Source organism: Camelina sativa, chromosome 15 (assembly GCF_000633955.1).
Source record: "Camelina sativa cultivar DH55 chromosome 15, Cs, whole genome shotgun sequence".
Taxonomy (NCBI): domain Eukaryota; kingdom Viridiplantae; phylum Streptophyta; class Magnoliopsida; order Brassicales; family Brassicaceae; genus Camelina; species Camelina sativa.
This window is the reverse complement of record NC_025699.1, coordinates 26,443,309-26,465,292: the sequence shown is the minus strand read 5'-3', so window position 1 is coordinate 26,465,292 and position 21,984 is coordinate 26,443,309. Positions and strand designations below refer to the sequence as shown.

Here is a 21,984-nt window from a genome sequence, read left to right as displayed (position 1 = left end):
AAAAAAAAAAAAAAAAAAAAAGATACAACAGTGTAGATACTTGTCTTTGCAGAGATTTTAAAGAACCTGGAAGACACTTGACCTGGCAATATGTTATTGGTCTTCAACTTTTATTTTGTTTTTTTATGAGAAATACCCTAGAATAGCACTACTTTAAGTTTTTCTTCCAAATGTAGCACACATGTTTAAATATTCCTAATCTAGCATTTCTGAAATTATTGTTATTTATATAATTATTATTATATTCTACCGTATGCTTCATCTTCAACAATGTTTCAGAGAAGCCCCATGTTCGATTCACCATTGTACTCCACCGCTTTTGTCGATTCCATCACCGGCCGAAGTATCTCCTTCTTCATCGTAACCACCTCTTCAACCTACACCGCCGGAACAATTTGCTTGTTCGAATCACCATCATCTTCCACCACTTTCTCGTCGAAGACAGTTACGATAACGGCGGAGGAAGAAGAGGTGTATCGATTGAAGAGATCTGGTAGACTGGTACGGCGGTTACGGCGGAGCGAATCCATATGGTGATGGATGAAGATGAATCATTTAGAACAGAGTGTGGCGAGGTCAGTTAACATGTAGATCTGTTTTTTCAAATGCTTAGAACGTTTGTTCTATTCGTCTCTGATTTATCTTAGCAAGTTTATGATGTGATGTGAAAAAGATTCAGAGTGTGTTTGATTTTGATAGTGAAGAAGTTGTGATTTTGCTTCATCTAATAGCTATGAATGATCCAATTTTACATTCTTTTTTGGTCTTTAATTGTTTCAATTCAAATAGAGAAATTAGTTGATAGAATTAATGTGATGTATTAGCTTGGTTCTCTTGCTGTGATAATTATTGAAGTAAGATGATTATTACAGATGAAGGTTGTGTTGCTCAAATGTTAAAAGTTTTTAAAGGAGAGTTCATTTGCAAAAGGGCAAATCATGGTGGCTACGGTGTTAGTGTTAACGTCTTGTGATAATGAACTTGGTGTTCTAATAATTGTTCATGTTCTGGGTGATTCTTCAGTTAGAGTTCAGATTCAAGGTAGGTATGAATCTAAAAGTCATGAGTTGTTAAAATTGAATTCATGAACTGATCATGCTGTTGAATAAGGTTTTAAGCTTTAAATTCAAATGATTGATGATATATATGATGGCAAATATTTTAAGAACAAAGCAGAGAGTTGATGATGAAGATGGAAAATGGGCACTTGAGTGGAAGCTTGAGTTCATGTCATTATGGAAGGCCTTCCTAAAATTCAAGAATGCTTTCCTAAAATTCAAGAATGCCTTCCTAAAACCTATGAAATCCTTCCTATTTTTTTTCTTAAATGTGTTTTTAAATCTCTTTATATGTGTTTTGTCTTATTGTATCACATACTATTCCATTAGCGATGTATAATGATTTGATTTTGTGCACATATTTGTGTTTTTCAATAAAGGTAGCAAATAGTAATAACTAGCATGATATTTCATGAAATTAGGCCACTGTTCATGATTTGATGGATATTGAATTCACATAGATCGATGTATTGATATTGATCCAGGTGAATCAAATTGTTTAGTCCGATTCAAACAAGTGTTCCTGAATTGTATAAAATCCTTCCCAAATTTCATATAATCTTTTCTGAAATTCAATCACAGTTAAAATAAAATGTTCACATAAACATATGATGCAGAAACATCATACAAGTACGAAAACAACCTAAAATGTTTTACAAGCATCATACATGTATAAAAATATAGAAAATAAAATTGAATCAAGGAACACAATCCTACAAATTGTCAACACACACCTCAATATGTGAAAGAATATTCCATCAGTGAGGGGTAATGATATCATTTTTGTGAATATTTTGGTGTTTACCAATATCTAAGCTTTTTATGAAGGTCAACTTTAAGTTCATCATGAAATCCAAACTTTAAGTTCATCATGAAATCCAAACTTTTTATGAAGATCATCCTGAAGTTCAAGAAATATTTCCTGAATTTCGTGGATTCCTTCCTAAATTTCCGAGAAGTGTTGGACGATGGATGTTGGGTGCTGATTTTTCAAGTTACAAGAACATGAGAAGGGATTATGCGAGCTATCAACAAAACTCAATATGGTAGCGTGTATGCTCCTTTTTTTTTGTTTTTTTCCTTTTAATGAAAGCCTTCCTTAAATTTAAGACATCCTTTCTAAATTTCTTGTAATTCTTCCTGAATGTTTGATTGAGAACATTTTTATATGCTTACCGATGAAAGTATAGCTACCAATCCAAATATTGAATACAAAACCTTCTTGAGTATGTTTTAAAATAAGTTTTATGGTGAAAACCATCCAAATTAGCTTTATTATCCAAAATCTCAATGAAAACAAACACCATATGAAAACATCATTTGATACATCTAAAGTCCCCATCTTGACCACTACAACATCACAAGTAAACAAACGCCACACATGGTGTTTATGAACCACCATTGATATATCTAAAGCCCACATCTTCTCCAATCTTGTATTAAAAAACACACACACACACTTATAAACTTTTAACTCATCCTCAAAGAATTAGAAAAGAGTAGCTTTGTTCAAAAGATTCCATCAGAAATTTGAATAATTTCAATTTGGAATCTTTCTGGGAATAGGAAAAGATGAGATCATTATAGTTATCCACATCAAAGAAGGACCTAGAAGAGGATTCTCTTTCATAGTCTAAAAAGCAAATTTATACCAACAACAATGTCAAACTGCAACAATTGGTTTTCTGGGAAGAAACTTTCTTCCACAAAACTCATCACTTCCTCTCCTCCACCAATGTATTTCTCTTTCACAAAAACCCTCGACCACAACACCTCTGCTGCCGCTGAAACATCACCACCATTGTCTCTTTCTCCGGCCATTAGATTTTGAAGCTCTTCTTTGAATCCCCATCCATCGACATATCTCTCTCACATACCACCACACCAAAATTCTCAATAGCAGCACTCACGGTGTTACATGCCTCCATCGTCCGCCGCACAACGATGTCGTGTAAATCACAATACGATTCTCTCCGCCGTCACAAAATCTCAGGCCTTCACTAATTTCATATCTAATGGTTTCAAAGGTTGAGGTTGGTTTGGAATCTAATTTCAGATCTAATGGCCTTCACGGTGTTAATCGCTCTTCGGATATTGGTTTGGAATCCTCTAAGAAGAAAGAGTGAGAGAGATAGCAATGTCACGATTTTGTTTTAATATAATTATGTTTTATTTTAGAGAAATACTCTCAAATAGCACACATCTAAGTTTTTCTTCCAAGGTTAGCACACACTTAAAAATATTCCAAAAGTAGCATTATTTACTGAATTAATATATATTATAAAATAATNATGATATATACATTTGTGCTACTTTTGGAACTTTTAAATATGTGTGCTAATATTAGACTAAAAACTTAAATTTGTGCTGTTTTTGTCAATTGCCCTTTTTTTATCTACTAGTCTATCTTTCTCTAACTCTCTCCTTCTCTCTTAATTTTTCACGTGGCAACAAAATTAATAGGATCAAATTAAATATTAAATTTAATATCAATTTTATAGTTAAGACACAACAAACAAAGATTACTGATGTAAATGCTCTTAAGGTTTAGTTGCTATCAATGGAGTTGAGATTCATAAATTTCCTTTTATTGTTTCATAAAAAATTGTATTTTCTTACTAATCACTTTATAATTCATATCAATTATATCTTGTAGACTCTTCCTTGTGACATGTTAAATAGGGGATGAACAAAAAAATATGTATCAATAACAAAAATTTATACGATTATATATCCAATATGTTTCAAATATGCAAATATATACATCTATTTATATCTCTATATAAATATATCCATAAATGGTTAAATTAATTATTATTATTATTATATTTATAAAATTTTGAGAAAAAATATTTATCAAACTAACTACTAACCGAATAAAAAAATTAAGTTATGAAGAAATACAATATTAATTTGTATTGTATTGTTTTGTTTTTTTTGAAGAAATACAAAATTTAAGTTATGAAGAAATACAACCAAAGATTCATTGTTTGTTTTTTTATATATAAATTAAAATATATTACTAATAATCAAACAAACATCCCAACAGTTCGGATCTTGCTCATCGAAAATAAAATAAAAAACGACAAAACTCGCCGAAATAGGGCCAAGACACAGACAAAAAAGATCCAGTTACAAAATAGGGCCAAGACACAGACAAAAAAGATCCAGTTACAAAATAAAAAACGACAAAACTCGCCGAAAAAGGAAAAAACAGTTCGGATCTTGCTGCTCATCGAAAGCAGAGCGGCTGGCGCATTAAATATGGCGGTCTCAAGATCCACAGCTTTGTGGCCACAGCGAGAGATCGAAAACCACTCCGACAAATTGGTTCTGCGATGTTAGGTCTCGACCTAGCAACCTAGCACACACAGATTTATCCTTTTTCTTCTTATCCATATCCCGCCGATTCCAGAGCAGTTTCTCTTCACTCCGGACAACGCGGTAGAATTAGACGGCGGGGGCTCAACCTTACCCTCTAACTCCAAACTCCTCATCGGTCATCTAAGATTGCAAAGGATCTACCGCTAACCACTTCGACAAAAAACGAAACCCACCTACCTCACCAACTTTCGTCGTAGCCACGGCTTCCATAGATGACGGCTGAACCTAAAGGGTCTTCAAAGCATCTCTCGGTGTCTTCAAACCGAAAGCCCCGCTGCAAATCTCCTCCACCGCTTCTCCGGAGCCAAGAGTACATCGATGGGGATCACTCCACGCCGCTGTTGACGGAGAGGAAGAACTACTCTCCCTCTTGTAACCCCTTTTTAGGTTGTTTCAAAAATTATAGTGAAATATACTTGATGTATTGTGGAGAAAACCAAAAATTTATTTTTTCAAGTTACTCTTTCATACAAGAAGAACTTGATATTGACATTAAAAAAAACTACATTTATTATTATCTTGATTTAGCGTTGTATACATACACAACCTACGATTATCAACACTTTTCTTTTTTTTGTTCACAAGATTATCAGCACATTTAATCATCAAATTTTTAAAAATAAATTATATTTTATTCAAATAACTTTCTATCAGGATATATACCATTTTTGTTATTATAATTTCAATTGATGTGGTGGAGGTCCTCCCCCAGCACAACCTTTATGTTCAGGAATACACTTTTTTAGAAGAACTAAAATTATTTGGATGACACATACAAACTTGACGGGTCATGTTACAGGCATACGGTGGTATGCATACTGGCTCGCAATCACTATCTCTAGTACAATAACTCCCAACCGCATAGTTTTGACCTTCAACATAACCAACAAGATAACGAAATTACTAGGGGGTAACAAAAAAAAAAAAAAAAAAAAAATNCTAGGGGGTTATTGAAAGTATAATTTTTATTGAATTTGAATACTTTAGAATTCTAATGTTATTCTAAATTTATTAAAAATTGTATTGTTTGGTTTTAGAATTCTATTAAATGCTAGTTGTTATTCAATATTAGGATTATTTTAACGACAATGTAATTTTGACTAGAAATAATAGAAATCACAAACAAAAATCTGAAGAATCAAATCCCACTTATTATGGTGTGATTTGAATATAAAATATGTCAAATACTGTAAAAAAATTATTTTTCTATTCTTTCTAATTATTTTAAATTCAGTCACTCAATACCCCCTCCTAAAAAGGTAATATATTATTATATAAACGGCAAGCTTTAAATTGATTTCCAACTAGTATTTTAATTTGTCTTGTGCAAACCTAATTATTTTTTATTAACAAAGACTAGTTTATTTAACTATTGGTAAAAAAATGAAAATTCAGTTGGCTTGTTTCAAAATGATATTGTTGGTAAGGTATACTTACGGAAGATAGCGGCTAGAAGAGTAACCAATAACAAAACCTTAAAGAATCTGCTCTTCATTCTCAAAGTAATTTTGTTTTTCAAGTTTTAATGTTGTTTTTTTTGTTTTAGTTAATCTTTCAGTGGTGAAGTTGAAGGTACTTTGTATCCCTTTTTATAGTCCAATTTAGGTGATACTTGAACAATAAATAATAATAAATGAATATTTCCACGTGGAAATATTTTAGGTGTAATTAGTTACTACTAGATATGAGTCATAATATGACTAACCAAAAATAGTCACTATCAATAAACATGATAAAGTAACAAAATTTTAATTAATACATATTGCAGATCCTCTCTATATTAATAGAGAATCACTTTCAATAAAGTGCTGATGTGTCGTCGCTAGAAAGGTCGAAACACCAATGAATTTATTGCTTTTATTTTTATGGATATTTACACATAATTGCTATTGAATGATTAAAAATATTCCTTTTCAATTAATTAAAAAAAATCAAACATTTTCAATTTAAAAATATATTGTAATCATTTTATAACATATTTAATTATATTAACATTATTAGATCTAAAATATTTTCAAAAACTAAAGTTATTCACCTATTAAAAAAACTGATTACTATTCACATGTTTAAAATTTCCAAAATAAATATTATTACAATAATCATTATTATAGGCAATTGACTTATTTAATACCATTAGTATAATATTTCACGGGTAAAACATATTCTTTACACCAAAAAAATTTAAACAAACAAAAAAATATTGCATAGATTGAAGAAAGAGTGGATTATATATTTAGTTGATACATAGTAGTTTGATCTAAACATATTCTCACGGATTATATATTTTGTTTTTACACAAACAATTTTTGAATTCTCGAAAATAACTTATAACACAAATGTTATCTGTATAGATTTATCCCGCACATAGTGCTAGTTGTTACCTAGTTGTATATTATTGCATCATAACTACAAAATTTTAATGAACTGGTAATTAGTTTGATAAATAAAGTTTCTAAAATCTGTAAATATAATCATAATTATACTATTTATGGATCATTTATCTATAAAGAAATGTATAATTTATCTCTTTGGAACGGAGTGGATACTTTTTTTTTTTTTTGTCAAACAAGTTTCCATTAAAAACTTAAATCCTCAAAGAGGAGAGTTTATACAAGGAGGAGCAAATAAAGTTACAAAGTTTAACAAGGTTACAAAGCATATAGAGATATTGGTTCCATAATGTTTATGCTTTTCATGTTTATGTGGATACCCATTATTTCAAATTCTAATGTTTATGCATTTCATGGATACATTAAACTTTCTAAGTTGTTTTCTTTTGATCACTCATAAAAAATGTATGATTAAAGAAAAAAAACCTTAAAGAAATATAAAATTGTGCATGTAAACTGAAACTGTATGGTTGTTGACAAAAAAAAAAAAAAAAAAAAAAAAAAAAAAAAAAAAAAAAAAAAAAANTGGTTGTATTGAGTTGTTAAAGTCACAAAACTCAGATCCGAACATGTCCTTACAATAAAAATAATCCAAATAGTTCAAAAGAAAAGGTTCAAATGTCCCCCATGAAAGAACAGCCTCCAACGTCCTAAAGATCTCTCATTTCAAAAGGGAAATACACATTACACTGTTTAACTCTATCCACACAAATTTGAAGCTTCCATGACAACCTACAGAGTGATAAAAAGGGAATGTAAGGTTGAATATAAAGATTAAAGACTTGAGGTAATCTTCAAGATGTCACTGACAGATAGCTTAATTACCTCCTCAAATCTTAGGTTTTCGTGTTTTGTTTCTCTTTAAACCTTGAATTCGTGGACGTGGTACCATTTCGTGGATGACCATTTGTTTCCTTTCACCACTGGACATCCACCTGAAAAATCACAGCATAGGATATTTGAAGTTTAGAGACTGATATTATTAGCTTCAAGAGAGTTTTGGGTGTTGAATCTATTTAGTCTTTTACCGTGCAAACTTGAAGGGTCTAGAGAGGCATCAGGCCTCATGTTCCAGAAAAGTAAAGCATCTCGCTTCTTTGGTAGAACAGATAGTCCTTCTTTGCCACATTTTGAGAGCTCGTTCCACCATGGGACTGCACTAATGTTTCCTTTTGCTGCAGGGAACACAGTCTCGCCACCATCATCCACATCCGAGCTGAAGCAACGAGTAAAAAAAACCAATATTAAACACAGAAATCCTCTGTGAACAAGGGATACTGACTTTTGTGAATTACTTACAGGTACATAAGCACAGTAGCTATACGTTGTCCTCCGTTCTTGGTGTTGAACTCATCTAAGAAATAGTCATAGTGAGGCTCATACTTCTGCCCAACTTGGTAGTGAAGAACTTGAAGACCTTCTCCATTTTCTACAAACAGATCCACAAACTCATATAAGGTTTATTAAAGGAACACAACTCAAGATATCAAAAGTAACTGCAACCAGTGATCTTAAGATGTTTCAATACTTCCTAGAGCGCATCAAAGTACTGGAGAACTAAAGTAAAGGGGCACTTACCAACAGGAATGAAGGTGAAATCTGAAATTCTTTTCTCAATCACCTCGACAACTTCGTCATGTCCTCTTCTAAGGAAAGTTCCTGAGCTAGTCCTTACTCTGCACCGTATTGATACAGCATTAATTAAAAAAAACAACAAACCTTTCCAAGTTAAACTAGAAGGACAAAAGAGAAGAGCGGCTACAAACCTGCTATCTTTGCTCCCACCAGTTTTCTCATCAACCACAGTTGACTTAACCATGCTCGGTTTCGCAAGGCTGATCAAGTGCTCACATTCTTCATTGGTCTAAAGTTAGAAAAATGAAAAAAGAAAGCTCAAGATCACAATCTGAAAAACCACATTCCCAGTCCTCCTCATGAGAGAAACAACATCTGTTTCCATTCCCCTAAACCATATCCACTGAACATTCCCAAATGAAAGATTCAAGGAAATCTAAAACCTAAACTCTAGTGCAGAACAAAAGTCAACTCAATCCATCAAAACGTGGCAAATTTCACACTTAGAAACAACATTTTCACTAAACATTGTTCAATGTAAGATTGAAGAAGATTCAAAGTCAACTCCAACGATCAAAATTTAGAAACAAGTTAGATCAATCTCAAACCTCTTTTATCTTGCCTAACAAGAAATACGAACCTAAAGAAGCAATCAAACTCCAAATCAAATCAAAGAGAAACTTACCAAGAAATTGTGATAAACAACAGCTCGAGGCTCCCAAGAAATCACTTCAACCCAACGTTCACCATTCCCTTCCTCATCTCCATAACTCGTCTCACTAACAAACAAACAAACAAAAAACCCAAATCATAAAAATCAAAACTTTACAATCAAAACCAAAAAACCCAGATCGGAGAAATTGTCCAAATCAAACCTCTTGTGTACAATGTTGGTCAAATCATTCGTCTTGGATGAGTTTCTATTAGCATTAGGAAGTGACAAAATCCCGAGACCCAGAAGAATCAGAATCACTACGAGCAGAAGTATAAGCACTGTGAACGCTTGAATCGATCGTGACGGAGACTTTCGCGGCTGATAACGAAGATGCTGCTTCGATTTTGACGCCATTTGGTTGTTTTTTTACGATCTTTTCTGTAAAAATGTTTGTTTGGTTTCTTTTAAGATCTAAAAAAAGAACATTGGACGAAGCTTAGATTGAAGTTTCCTTATTTATATAATAATGATATGAAGAAGAAGAAGAAGAAGAAGAAGAAGAAGAAGAAGAAGAATTTATATAGTTATCTTGTGTGATTGAATGATTCGTTCTCTTCTTCTTCTTCGTCTCTTTGTGTGCGTATTTGTTAGATACAGACAAAGTTAGGAAGGTGGCTTTGACTTTTTGGAATTTTTGGACTCGGTCTTTAACTTTCTTCTTTTTCTGGTTTTGTTCCCGATACTTTTTGTGTATTCATAATTTACCCCGTTTGTTTTGTCGAATTGTGTCACATTCAATAATTTTGACTTTCCACCATTACTCAAATGTAATTATTGGTCATAAGCTCAATGTCTAGACATGTTTCTCACAATATTTAGCATCAAATTGGATTTGTTTGAAGAGAAAAGAATGCTTTGATTGTGAAATTGTGTGGGATTGTCATAGTTGTGAATGGTGATATTAAATTTATTATGTTTTATTTTTGTAATGATTGAGGTCTATTTCGTATGCATTGTAGTAATTTTGCAAAACATCGTGACATAAACTAAAAGATGAAAAAGGTTAAATTTGCTAACCTTATTTGTTATTAGACTCTACATATATACTATATAGTTACTTCATTGGCAGATTTATGTATGAAATAGGATTTGTTGCGGTTTATTTCAAATTGCTAAGTATTTTCGAGATTTCGAAACCTAAATATATATTAGGCTAAAGTCAATATTGGAACAGCACGTGAGTCTCTCCCACTTTGTTTCTTGGTCCACTATCATCATTTGTATAAAAAGTTTTATTATTTTTCCTATCTCTTTGTCTAATAACTATATAAATTCGATGTGCTTAGAACATGTTAGACATTACCAATGCATGATTTGGTCACTTCTTTGAGTTTATTTATTTGTCGTAAATTTAGATGGTCAACTTTTGTAACCATTATTGTTTATTAGAAACAAGTCAATGACATGTATTTCCTACGTTTCATATTAAGTGTTATAATTTAAATTTATTTCATAATAATATATTTTTATCTTTTCAGTATAAATATTTGATAAATTTCTAATATTATTCATCATACTATAATATATTGACCAATGAAAACAAAATATATAGTAAATTTGTACGGTAAAAAAGAAAAAATAATTAATATGTGTAAACAAATTTTAAATGAATTGGAAAGAATAATATTTATGTTAATACGATTTATAACAGATTGATTGGAATACTTATCAAAATTAATAATATATAAGATATACAAACTACGATTAATGTAAATAGAGAGAGAAAGACAAAAGAAAAAAAAAAGATATCCTGTAAAAAGTCTCCCAGACACGGTTATCGAGAACCCTTACCCATCACCGTTTTCCGGCGCCGGTGAGGTCTCTGGCCACCGGCGTCGGGAGCAAATCGACCAATCCTTTGCTCAGCTCTTTTCTACTTCCTTTAGTGTCGTCTTTTCAAATTTTTTTCCCTATTTTGTTTTCTTTTTTAACCATTCTCAAACCCTAATAAAATTTGCCTCGAATCACACCACCAGAAACCGTATGAGCCTGCCGATTTACCACTCACCGGAGAGAATCTCTTCACAACTTTCGGGTATCAAACATACTCAACCCTTTCAGTGGTTCTTTCAAGCGGATCTAGGATTTTCCCCAGTGGACCTAGAATCCATCGCCGATCCAAACCGAGGTCACCTGCTGTTCCCACCGATCGTTCAGCCACCGGAGATGCGCTCTACAGCACAAATCCCTTCGCTATTCTCGGGCAGTCGTCACTTTCCTGATCCAACTTGGCAACCGTTTGTTCAGCTAGGATTTTCCCCAATGGACCTAACTACCAATGGCGATTCTCACCACGGCTACCACATGATGCCGCCGATCTATCACTCACCAGAGAAGTCTCCTGCACCGCAGCTTTCACTGAAGCTCTTGGGCGGCGACCAATCTCGACAAGCATTGCGGTTTCTCCTTCTGAAACTAGGGTTTTCCCTAGTGGAGCTAGTATTCAGTATAGGCCCATTAAGCCAAAAAAGCCCTGAGACCAACAAATCCTATCTTATATACATCAATAGCAAATCAAAGCCCATTTCCTCACCGTCTATGAATTGCCATTGCCATGACCTGCCATGTTCCCCAATAACCGATGGTCAAAGACTCCATTGGCGAAAGGTAACATCAGCTCTGCTTTGGTTACTCATTCATCATGTACAGAACCTGGCTTTAGATGTTTTTAGGGGCTTATGGATTGAGTATAAATCAATACGGTTCTATAGTTTGCGCTTCTCGATTTACTCTAGCAGTAGTGATACACTTGGCCTTGAATTAGTTATGTTCATCGACGAAACTCACTCAAGCTGGACAACTGATGATTCCAAGCATCCAGTTCGTACCATTCCCATCACTCGGATCTTAGACCATTTAATCTCAGTTGCGACTTATTGGTTTGATCCAACCCTTATGCTTTGGCTGGTAAAGCAACCCTGTCCCGACTTCAAAACCTTAGTCTCCCGAATCTTTGTTGCATTGTTACTGTGGGTAGCTCTTCTCTCCCTGGTGGACTCCAAAGCATCGATTATTCCTTCAACGTCTCAGCGTCTTATGACCGTGACTAACCAACCGTCCGTCGAACTTCTCGAGGGTGGCCTATCAACTTCTCATGATCTCTCATGTACCAAGGTGCTTTCATGCCCATGGTTCACAGCTCTCTTGAATTTACAGTTGATGTATTTTCTTTTTAATCTTTTGGCACTGGGGAATGCCTCTATTTGTATTGCTTTAAACTCTGGAACTCTTGCTGTTTGTACTTGTAGCTTTGGCTATCTTGAATGAATGAAAGCATTTGTTTGACAAAAAAAAAAACTTATCAAAATTAATATATATATATAACTCAATCCAAAGACAAATATATATATATATATATATATATATATGCTTTAGAGTTTTTAATTTTTTCCTTGTTATTCTCATATACCCTGTTATTCCTAAATGATCATCAGATAATGTGTAATACATGAAAATCTTACGCAAACCTCAATATTCAAAAAAATTTATTAGTACAAATTTTTCTGATAATTCACTATTCTTATATCGAAGAATCTGCAATCTCAATATTCACCACGTCACTCATTTTTGTTCACGGATTGTACAACACAATTAGTCTGCATTTTTAGAAATATGACATAAAATTTTATAAACCCATCACTTCTTTACCATCCACATTCTAATTCTTCCTCTTTCGTGTATTAATAATAATAGTTCTAATTTTCTATAAGAAATCATCACAAGAGTTGATATTAAAAATAATAGTAAAAGAGAGTTTGCTTGTTGTCAAAAAAAATAAAAAAAGAGTTTGCTTCTTATTCGGTTAGTTTTGGTAGAGTTTTCAATTTCCGATTAAACCGAAACCCCAAACTGAATTCGCATGCCTAGTTTTTTTTTTGTCATTTTTGTGTTGGCCCTTCACCAATCAATCTCTTTAAACTCTAGCTAACCTAACAATTCTTAACTCCTAAATCATCTCCACCCTAAATCATAAAATGTATAAGTCGAAAACCAATGAGAGAAAAGAAAATCAGGCAGGTTAAAGTAGTAGGAAGCCAAGCCCTAAGCCATATTAAGTTATTAACTGACAAAACATCTTAATAACAAATTTTTAACTTCAATAGCTATATAGTATGTATAATTGAAAAACGAAACTGTTAGTCACTCAAATCTAAAGATTGGATTGATTTAGCAACAGTTCCGTAAATCAAAGATGTATCATTCATCTGAATCTCTCTATGGGTAGAAATATAAAAACACCGAAGTACAATAACTTTTATCATCTATGGAACAAAAATAATTTAATGTTCCATAGAAAGACTTGAGTTTTATTCAACAGTTACAAATCAAGAACCACGCACCAATGTCCAGATCCATTAACATGGAAGCACTACGTAACACATGAATGTACACAGACAACACACACACGCACATCTATATACATACTTGCAAAACAAATGATCTTGCTGAGTTTGCTCATGGTTCAAAAGACATTGAGCGAAGTTGCGTAGAGAGGATTGCAAGGCTTGAAAGAGAAACAGTTTGGTGTATAAGTCGAAAACCTCTTTCTCTTCAGCGAATCTGCAGATCCAAGAGCTGGCTGGTTCAAGTATGCGTATTTGCTCTTTGTCCACCTAAATCCAAGATACACATCGAAATTCAAAGTTAAATCATTTGGTTCTTCTTTTATATGCTCATATAATGGTTCAAGATATATGTAAATGTGTAAAGATAACATGGATGAGAATTAAACGGAGACCAGTCTTTTAATCCCTGATGATCTTCGGTTTCCGGGTCCTCCACGTCCAAGTCCAACAAACTTTCTTCAAAGCGTTTGTAGTCCTCACCCTGCGATAGATCTCGACATCAGAACAAAGAGCTTCTCAAAGATCAAGAAATATCGAAATTTCCTCTCCAATGATCTAAATAACCACACAAGAATTGTTAAAACCAAAAGGACATACAGAGAGATTACGAGCTCTGACACGAGCTGCAGCCTTAATAGCAGAAAAGAGATGATCCTCTTCAATGATCTGCTTCTGCCTCCAGAACTTCTTGATCTGTTTATTGGTTATGCTGTCTCCATCCATCTGTCTTGATCCATATCCTGGAGATGAAGGAAGCGGTGGAGGAGGAGGTGGCGGCATACATGTCTTCTTAAAACACAACTTCTCAGACTCATCCATGATCTGTTTCTTCATATTCATACCAGAACTTCACCTTTCACCAGCTACAAATTCACTTTGAACTTTATATACAACACAGAAATCACAACAAAAAAGGACAAAAAGCTAATGAATCTGCAGATTCTGAATCTAACCTTCAAACCAAAGAGATACCCACCTAAGATTCTTTAAGAGTACACCAAAGGAAATTATCCAACGTCTACGTCTACCTTTCAAATTATCTTGGACGTTAAGACAAACTATAAACTCAACTGTCCAAGAAAAGACAAGTAGACGTAACTTCTAATCTTCATCAACATCAACAATAATTTAAGCAATTAGGTAAGTGTATGGATAATACAAAATATATGGCTTTGAAGCAACTAGTGGGTACATCATTCAATCACAGCCGTTGAATTGAATCTCTAATGGCTGTCACAATCAATATCACCGAAATGACATTTTCATATGACGTCGTCCTCCATTAAACAACACTATTGGTTCTTGTTCTTCTCTTCACTTTAAATCTTTTCAAACCCACAGACCATTAAAAAAATTCAAGCTTTAAGTTCCTCGTACGAAAGTTCAACAACTGAATAGTAAACTTAGTCACAACCAAAGAAACGAATCACAAACAAAAACAAAGCAATGATTAAAGAAGACGAGCCTCAACCATGTGATTCACATCAAACACAAACATCACATATATGATCAACACCATCGAAATCTCAATTCACAACAAACACAAACACACTACAAATATGATCAAAATCCAAACCATACCACATACTTAAAGAAACCATATCTTAAACTAAACTAGCTACTCCATCCAATTCACCATACCTTATTCTACAATAGACAAAGGATACAAAGCAGGGAATAGGATTGTAGATGTTAATCACATCTGAGTAAGCAACAACATCTACAATCATGTTCACCCTTTTGACAAGTTTTTATATAAACTATGTAAAGAGCCTTTTAAACCTTCTCTGCTTCAGCTCAAGTCTGAGACGAGACTTGTTCAATGGCTTTGGTTTTGAAACGATAGCGAGGAGCACGAGGGATGACTTGACTAGGACCGAATCCGTACTGACCAATACCGCCAGTGAGAGGAGGACCATCGTCGTAGATGTGACCGATGAGGTGGTTGCAGCTACTGCACTTGATCTTGGTCCGTTTGCGATGGATTCCCCAGTAATCTAGGGTTTCGAAGAAAAGCACGATCTTATCTTCTTTCTCGAATCGGAACTTGTCGGCGTCGACGGCGGCGAATGAGAGTGTTTTTTTGTTTCCGGCTTCGAAGTAAAAATCCGGTGGGAACAAATCGTTAGGGTTCAGATTTAGATCTGTTCCGCATTCTTTGCATGTGTAGATCGTTAACGCCATTGTTACAGCTTTCTCAATTCTTCGTCTTCGTCTTCTTCTTATTTTCTCACTCTGCGGAATTTTCAATTTTCTCTAGAGAGACGCGTTTCTTCGGTCAGCGCCGTCGGAACTGGCTCGGAGATCTCTCTACCGTAGTCAAATTGGGCCTATAGACTTATTAAATTGGGCCTATAGACTTATTAAATTGGGCCTATGTTCTTAATCCATGATTTGGTTTAATTTGATGGCTTTGTGCATGATCTGATAGCTCTATAGGAATGATTTGTATGATTCCGCCTTATCTCTTGGATTACAGAAATGATGAGCCTTGTTTGATGTAAGAGGTGACATTTTAAATTCATAACGTAGCTAATATAAGACGAGTGGTGTGTACGGCTTTTTGAGTGTAATCAAAGATTAAAATACAAATAAAGGAGATTTTGGAGATGTTTCTTTCAACTTATCATTTAAACTATAAGGTACAGCCCATATACAATGTATGTTTATATATCAGACACATGTGCATGATTTGTTTATGTGTGTCGATGTCAGCATATTCCTTAGAATATTTCCTCAAATCTTACTTTTTCCACTCTCTAATTGATTACTTAATCACAATTATATCTTTAATTAGTAAGGCAAAACTTCTCGTCCAATAATTTGTGATCCAGTCACTGTTTTTCAATTTGTCATTAGTGGTGTCGGGTACCGTCGACAATCTTATTCGTTTACTGTATTACAAAATTAGAGCAAACAGTGATTTGGATATGTTAATTAAATATACTCATGGACCACTAATATGGTGCAAGTGGTCGGACAATTAACATGTTTAATTTTAAAAGATTCATAAAATAGTTGACAAAAAAAAATGGTAGAATTAGCATTCATTGAATCTTCTAACTAAATGGTAGGATATGTTTTTTTTTTTTCAAATTAAGTAACTCCACTATGAATACAAAAATTTAAATCTGTTTGTAGACTAAAATTCTTCAATAATATTGTTATATTGGCCAATGTAAGCTTTTTTTTTTGTTCAAAGGGCCAATATAAGCATGTAACCGGTTTGTGTCAATATCATAGTTGTGTCACCATCTAAATTTAAACTCGTACTATATTATATTCTATGTTATTAAGACCATCTCCAATGGTTTTATCTATTTTTTTCTTCTATAATAGAGAAATTCTATAATAAAGGTAAGTTTTACTCCAATGGTAGCAATCTCTGTTTTAGAGGTGAGAATAGAGTACCATTGGAGTAAAACTCACCTCAACTATAGAATTCCTCTATTATAAAGGCAAAAATAGAGAATAATTGGAGATATCCTAACAACAACAAAAAGTATATTATATATTTTAATATTTATAGAATATATATGTAGCTTATCTATACTTAACAATAGGTAAAAAAACTAGTAACAAAAATAAACTGTAAATAATACTAAAATAAATTAAAACAATAAACTCATAAGAGTACTGACAAAAAAAACCTTGTTCTTTTTCCATATTACCTTATCCCACTCATTGTTTTTTAATAATTGATTTTGCTCGATTAGTTAATATGATTATAAAAAAATTACCTAAATATTTTGGACTCCCATTAGCAATTTAACACCAATGGTTTGAGTCAAAGATTGTGTCACACCAACAAAATAATAATCGTTTCCAAATGAATATGTTTGACCTAACCTAACGGATGGGAATTACACGTTTTTTGGGGATTTTAGTATTATTCAACAACGACACTATTGAAATAGATTTAACAACTGTTTCAAGAGAGCAATTCATATTTATGAGCTCCAAGTAGCTGGGGGGATGATCGATACTATTCGACAAAAGTAATGCAAGTATGGTCATTGTGTTTGAGTACTATAGTTGACATTTTGAACAGTAAATATAAATAGTTAAAAAATAAAATAAATTTAATCTCAACTACCTTAAAAAAAATCATTAAAACAAATTAACTCTTATCTTTCTTCTTTTCCTAAAAATGTTAACATTAATGACTTTAATTATACTGGATTTTGTTTGATAACACAAAACTTTAACAATACAAAAAGCTATAAATAATAAAAAGTACAATACAAAAAATTGTAAAATTTTTTAATATCATACAGCTTTTAAAGTTGATTATAATAAGTAAACTTACCAATAAAACTAAAAACTAATAAAATCACATCACTAGAGTTAATAATCATAACTCTACCAATATCAAATTTAAATATTTTAAATACGCCAATTAGATAAAGTAATAAGTTCAAATTAATTATAAAAAAAAAACGAAACAGAATCACACAAATGATGACGTGGCTAGTCCCTACGTGTAACACCACACACAGTAACGTTCCTCTCCTCACTCTGTGCCCAAAAAATCTCCAATCTCTCTTTCTCTCTCTCAGTTTCTCTTTAATCCTTTTTTTTTTTTTGGGTTATTTTGTGTTTTTTTTTCAGCGTTTTATAAGAATCCTTCAAGATCTCTCATTCATCATTTGCTGTTTGAGAATCTTCTTGGATCATTCTCTCTAAAGATCATTCTTTCTTTAGGGATTTTTCAGAAAGTTTCGTTTTTTTCTTTTTCTTTCCTCTCTTCTCCGATCCGCCGCCGTGGGTTTTTGGTGGTTACGATGACGATCAAAGATGAGTCGGAGAGTTGCGGTAGCAGAGCCGTCGTTGCTTCGGCGTCTCAAGAAAACCCTAGACATTACCGGATGAAACTCGATGTCTACAGTGAGGTTTTACAGCGACTTCAAGAATCTAATTACGAAGAAGCAACTCTTCCTGATTTCGAGGATCAGCTCTGGCTCCATTTCAATCGTCTTCCTGCTCGGTAATACTCTTCTACATTCATTTAGGGTTTTTTCTTCTGTTTCTCTTCTTTCTTTATTTGGGGTTTGATTCAAATTGGAGTTTAAAGATAAGGGTTTTGTTTACTCTCGAGCCTAGAAGTTGTAGAATCTTGGAAATTTCGTTACTTTTCTACTCGATTTTGTGTTTTTTCGTTTCCAAGTTTTGTATATGTTCATCGACAGTGACTGATCGATCTCTTTCTCTCTCTCTCTCTCTTGAGTCATATGTTGTTTGTTTACAAAAAATGATAAATCTTTTGCGTTTCTCAACACGTGTCTTGATCAATTGAATGAAGCTTCTTGGTTTAGTTTCTAAGTTTTGTGCATTGTTGTTGCATGTTGTTTCAGGTATGCTCTTGATGTTAAAGTTGAGAGAGCGGAAGATGTTCTTACACATCAGAGATTGCTAAAATTGGCGGAAGATCCTGCGACTAGGCCTGTGTTTGAAGTTCGTAGTGTACAGGTAACAGAAAGCTTTGAGTTATAATGTTGAAAGGTTTATGTATAAGATTTAATATTTGCTTCTGTTGTGTTAATTGGTTTCTCTGGGTCCTCTTGCTTATAGGTTCCTCCAAGAACTTCTCCTGACTCTGACCCTGCTGTGGAGGAAGATGCCCAAAGCTCTCACCAACCAAGTGGGCAAGGGTATTGTGTTCTATCAATTTGAGATCGATCTTAAACTTAGAGCCTTTTTCAACATTGTAATTTGTCTTGCCCTTTCTTTCTGTCAAAAGGATTCTTGCTCCTCCGACTTTTGGTTCTTCTCCAAATTTTGAGGCTATTACTCAGGGAAATAAAATTGTTGAAGATGTCGATAGTGCTGTAAATGTAACATTGTCTACTCGGTGAGATTTCTTGTTATGTTGTTCGTCATGTTTTTTCTATCTTGTCTCATGTTTAATTACAATAGTATCTGCGCTGATGTTATATTTTGTTGTCTATCATGCAGACCGATGCACGAGATCACATTTTCAACCATTGATAAGCCCAAACTCCTTAGCCAGGTTGGTGATTCTTAGTCTAATAGAACTGTTTTCTGCATAAAATTTGCCATAGAAGTTACTTCATAGAGAATGGATGCTTCGTTCTTCCATATCTGAGATTATTTGAGTGAGAAAATGGTTTCTTTTTCAGCTAACTTCCCTACTTGGTGAGCTTGGACTGAATATACAAGAGGCTCATGCTTTTTCCACGGTGGATGGTTTCTCTCTAGATGTCTTTGTAGTAGATGGTTGGTCTCAGGAGGTATGGTGGTTTTAGCTTTTTGAAGTATCACGTTACAGTGAATGACTTAATCTGATCGTGAATACCACCTTACTGTCTCTGTTATTTTGAGAAACTTATGCACTTTGGAATTATAGGAAACAGATGGTCTAAAGGATGCATTGAGCAAAGAGATACTGAAGCTTAAGGTATTTTTGATATCTTAACTTTTTAAACGTTAATGATCTTCATGCGATGCCTCATATGAATTAGGACGATGCCATGCTACTTCACGAGAAAACCCTACCTTAGTGTGATACTAGACATAGTCTTTTGCTCGTTTACCTCAAACATTTGACAGTTGTCCTCTCCCAATATTTTCCCTTGTCTGTTCTACAGGATCAACCTGGTTCAAAATATAAATCTATTGCTTTCTTTGAGCATGACAAATCAAGCAATGAGCTTATACCCGCCTGCATTGAAATACCCACGGATGGAACGGATGAGTGGGAAATTGACGTAGCACAGCTCAAAATTGAAAAGAAAGTTGCATCTGGTTCATATGGGGATCTGTGAGTATTATTGTTTCTTAAGCTCGTTTTGAGAACTGAAATTTTTTATTCAGAAGTGAGTAATTTGTTTTTGATGGCTATGCAGGCATAGAGGCATTTATTGCAGTCAGGAAGTAGCTATCAAATTTCTCAAGCCTGAGCGTGTAAACACTGATATGCTTAGAGAATTTTCTCAAGAAGTTTTTATAATGAGGTCAGTGAAATTAGTTCTCAGCATCATGTGGATATTCCCATAGTAGTTTACATGAATTCTAAATACAGTTCATAATTTATATACAGAAACATGCCTAGCATAACAATACCCTTGTCTGACATTTTATATTCAGGAGAAGGCTTGAATTTTTTTATTCCTTGTCTGACGTTAAATCACTTTTGATGTATTAAGTAACCAACATGCATGCTTCATTGTCATTTCTTACTGACGCTTTTACTGTCTATAGGAAAGTTAGACACAAAAACGTCGTTCAATTTTTGGGTGCATGCACAAGATCTCCAACTCTCTGTATAGTGACTGGTAAGTTCTTAGTATTTTTTGAGTTGACTGGTTTGAGTTGTAACCACAAAATGTATTTGAGTTGACTGGTTTTGATGTTTGTGTCAGAGTTTATGGCTCGAGGGAGCATATATGATTTTCTTCACAAACAGAAATGCGCTTTTAAACTTCAGACTTTGCTTAAAGTTGCACTTGATGTGGCAAAAGGAATGAGCTATTTGCATCAAAACAACATTATTCACAGGGACCTTAAGACTGCGAATCTTCTTATGGATGAACATGGAGTAAGACTTGTTCTCTGGCTATTCATATTACCTCTGTGAACCTCTTTTATTACACTCTAGGATTCTTCTAACCTTGGGATAATTTTGAGCAGCTTGTCAAGGTTGCTGATTTCGGAGTTGCCAGAGTGCAGATTGAATCAGGGGTCATGACAGCTGAAACAGGGACTTACCGGTGGATGGCTCCAGAGGTATGTATGAGTTTCGAACCTCAAATACATTGATCAGCGTTTTTTACGTATTTGTGGAAAAATAAGATTTTGGAGTCCTCTGTTTGATCTGGCTCTTTTACTTTGACAATAAACTTGCGAAACCCAGGTCATTGAGCACAAACCTTACAACCATAAGGCAGATGTGTTCAGCTATGCGATAGTGCTATGGGAACTTTTGACTGGTGACGTAAGAATCTATCTGACTACAGTTTTCTTTTGTTGTCTGAATCTTTCATGCTAATAAGTGATACTGATGAATCATGCATTTGTAAATGGAAACAGATCCCGTATGCTTTCTTGACTCCGCTACAAGCAGCTGTTGGCGTTGTCCAAAAGGTATACACTTATCAGAGAAGAACATTGAGTGAATCTAGTTGTTTGTCTTCCTCCAGATCCAGAGGCTAAAAAATTGAATTTGCTTTTCAGGGGCTTCGACCAAAAATTCCAAAGAAAACACACCCAAAAGTGAAGGGACTTCTAGAGAGATGTTGGCACCAAGACCCAGAACAGAGACCACTCTTCGAGGAAATCATAGAAATGCTGCAACAGATAATGAATGAGGTAAACGCCGTAGTGTGATCCCAGAGTAAAAACCCTACCCTTACAAGGAGAGATTCTCAGAGCAGGATGTGTGGATGTGGTGGAAACAAAGCAGGTTGGAGATGAAGACCCTAGCAAGGACAACCAGTGCATGTCTTTCCTGACTACTCCCTTTAGAAAGCCCCGTTACTAGTTCTGATACAAAAAAA

The 21,984-nt window shown here is 34.0% G+C and overlaps 5 protein-coding genes across 7 annotated transcripts in view; 1 reads left to right on the top strand and 4 right to left on the bottom strand.

Moving 5' to 3' along the window:
• LOC109129202 (putative defensin-like protein 256) lies at nt 5,032–5,987 on the bottom strand. The gene is given in 3 exon segments (XM_019236922.1): nt 5,032–5,180; nt 5,182–5,314; nt 5,880–5,987. Coding segments are annotated over 3 exon segments (255 nt in total). The 5' UTR covers nt 5,938–5,987; the 3' UTR covers nt 5,032–5,116.
• Nucleotides 7,365–9,694, bottom strand: LOC104747603 (prolyl 4-hydroxylase 5). Its single transcript, XM_010469263.2, has 8 exons — nt 9,283–9,694; nt 9,093–9,186; nt 8,599–8,696; nt 8,411–8,508; nt 8,132–8,261; nt 7,861–8,048; nt 7,658–7,767; nt 7,365–7,564 (listed from the first exon to the last, which is right to left on the bottom strand). Exons 1-7 carry the CDS (start codon nt 9,474–9,476, stop codon nt 7,694–7,696), a joined length of 876 nt encoding a protein of 291 aa, XP_010467565.1. The 5' UTR covers nt 9,477–9,694; the 3' UTR covers nt 7,365–7,564; nt 7,658–7,693.
• LOC104747602 lies at nt 13,351–14,745 on the bottom strand. 2 transcript variants are annotated; one of them, XM_010469261.2, is made up of 4 exons: nt 14,422–14,745; nt 14,066–14,331; nt 13,861–13,949; nt 13,351–13,735 (listed from the first exon to the last, which is right to left on the bottom strand). In XM_010469261.2, the coding sequence occupies exons 2-4, from the start codon at nt 14,306–14,308 to the stop codon at nt 13,585–13,587; spliced, it is 483 nt and encodes a 160-aa protein (XP_010467563.1). In that variant the 5' UTR covers nt 14,309–14,331; nt 14,422–14,745; the 3' UTR covers nt 13,351–13,584. The 2 variants fall into 2 exon arrangements, with proteins under 2 accessions (XP_010467563.1, XP_010467564.1); XM_010469262.2 differs by having other exon boundaries at nt 14,445–14,745.
• On the bottom strand, nt 14,836–16,038 carry LOC104747600 (peptide methionine sulfoxide reductase MsrB-like). The gene has a single exon (XM_010469260.2). It carries the CDS (start codon nt 15,650–15,652, stop codon nt 15,266–15,268), a length of 387 nt encoding a protein of 128 aa, XP_010467562.1. The 5' UTR covers nt 15,653–16,038; the 3' UTR covers nt 14,836–15,265.
• The window catches only part of LOC104747599 (serine/threonine-protein kinase STY8-like), a 4,439-nt gene continuing 468 nt past the window's right edge, over nt 18,014–21,984 (top strand). The window contains exons 1-15 of one of the 2 annotated variants that reach the window (XR_761191.2): nt 18,014–18,455; nt 18,823–18,937; nt 19,040–19,119; nt 19,209–19,319; nt 19,424–19,478; nt 19,609–19,719; nt 19,836–19,886; nt 20,077–20,249; nt 20,335–20,442; nt 20,690–20,763; nt 20,851–21,026; nt 21,119–21,214; nt 21,342–21,422; nt 21,518–21,571; nt 21,662–21,875. Coding sequence is in view for 1 of the 2 variants with exons in the window: in XM_010469259.2 (XP_010467561.1) it covers nt 18,253–18,455; nt 18,823–18,937; nt 19,040–19,119; nt 19,209–19,319; nt 19,424–19,478; nt 19,609–19,719; nt 19,836–19,886; nt 20,077–20,249; nt 20,335–20,442; nt 20,690–20,763; nt 20,851–21,026; nt 21,119–21,214; nt 21,342–21,422; nt 21,518–21,571; nt 21,662–21,814 (1,641 nt within the window). In the remaining variant the exon portion in view is untranslated. Of the gene's footprint in view, nt 18,456–18,822; nt 18,938–19,039; nt 19,120–19,208; nt 19,320–19,423; nt 19,479–19,608; nt 19,720–19,835; nt 19,887–20,076; nt 20,250–20,334; nt 20,443–20,689; nt 20,764–20,850; nt 21,027–21,118; nt 21,215–21,341; nt 21,423–21,517; nt 21,572–21,661; nt 21,979–21,984 lie in introns of those variants that run through there. The other variant, XM_010469259.2, reaches the window with a different exon arrangement.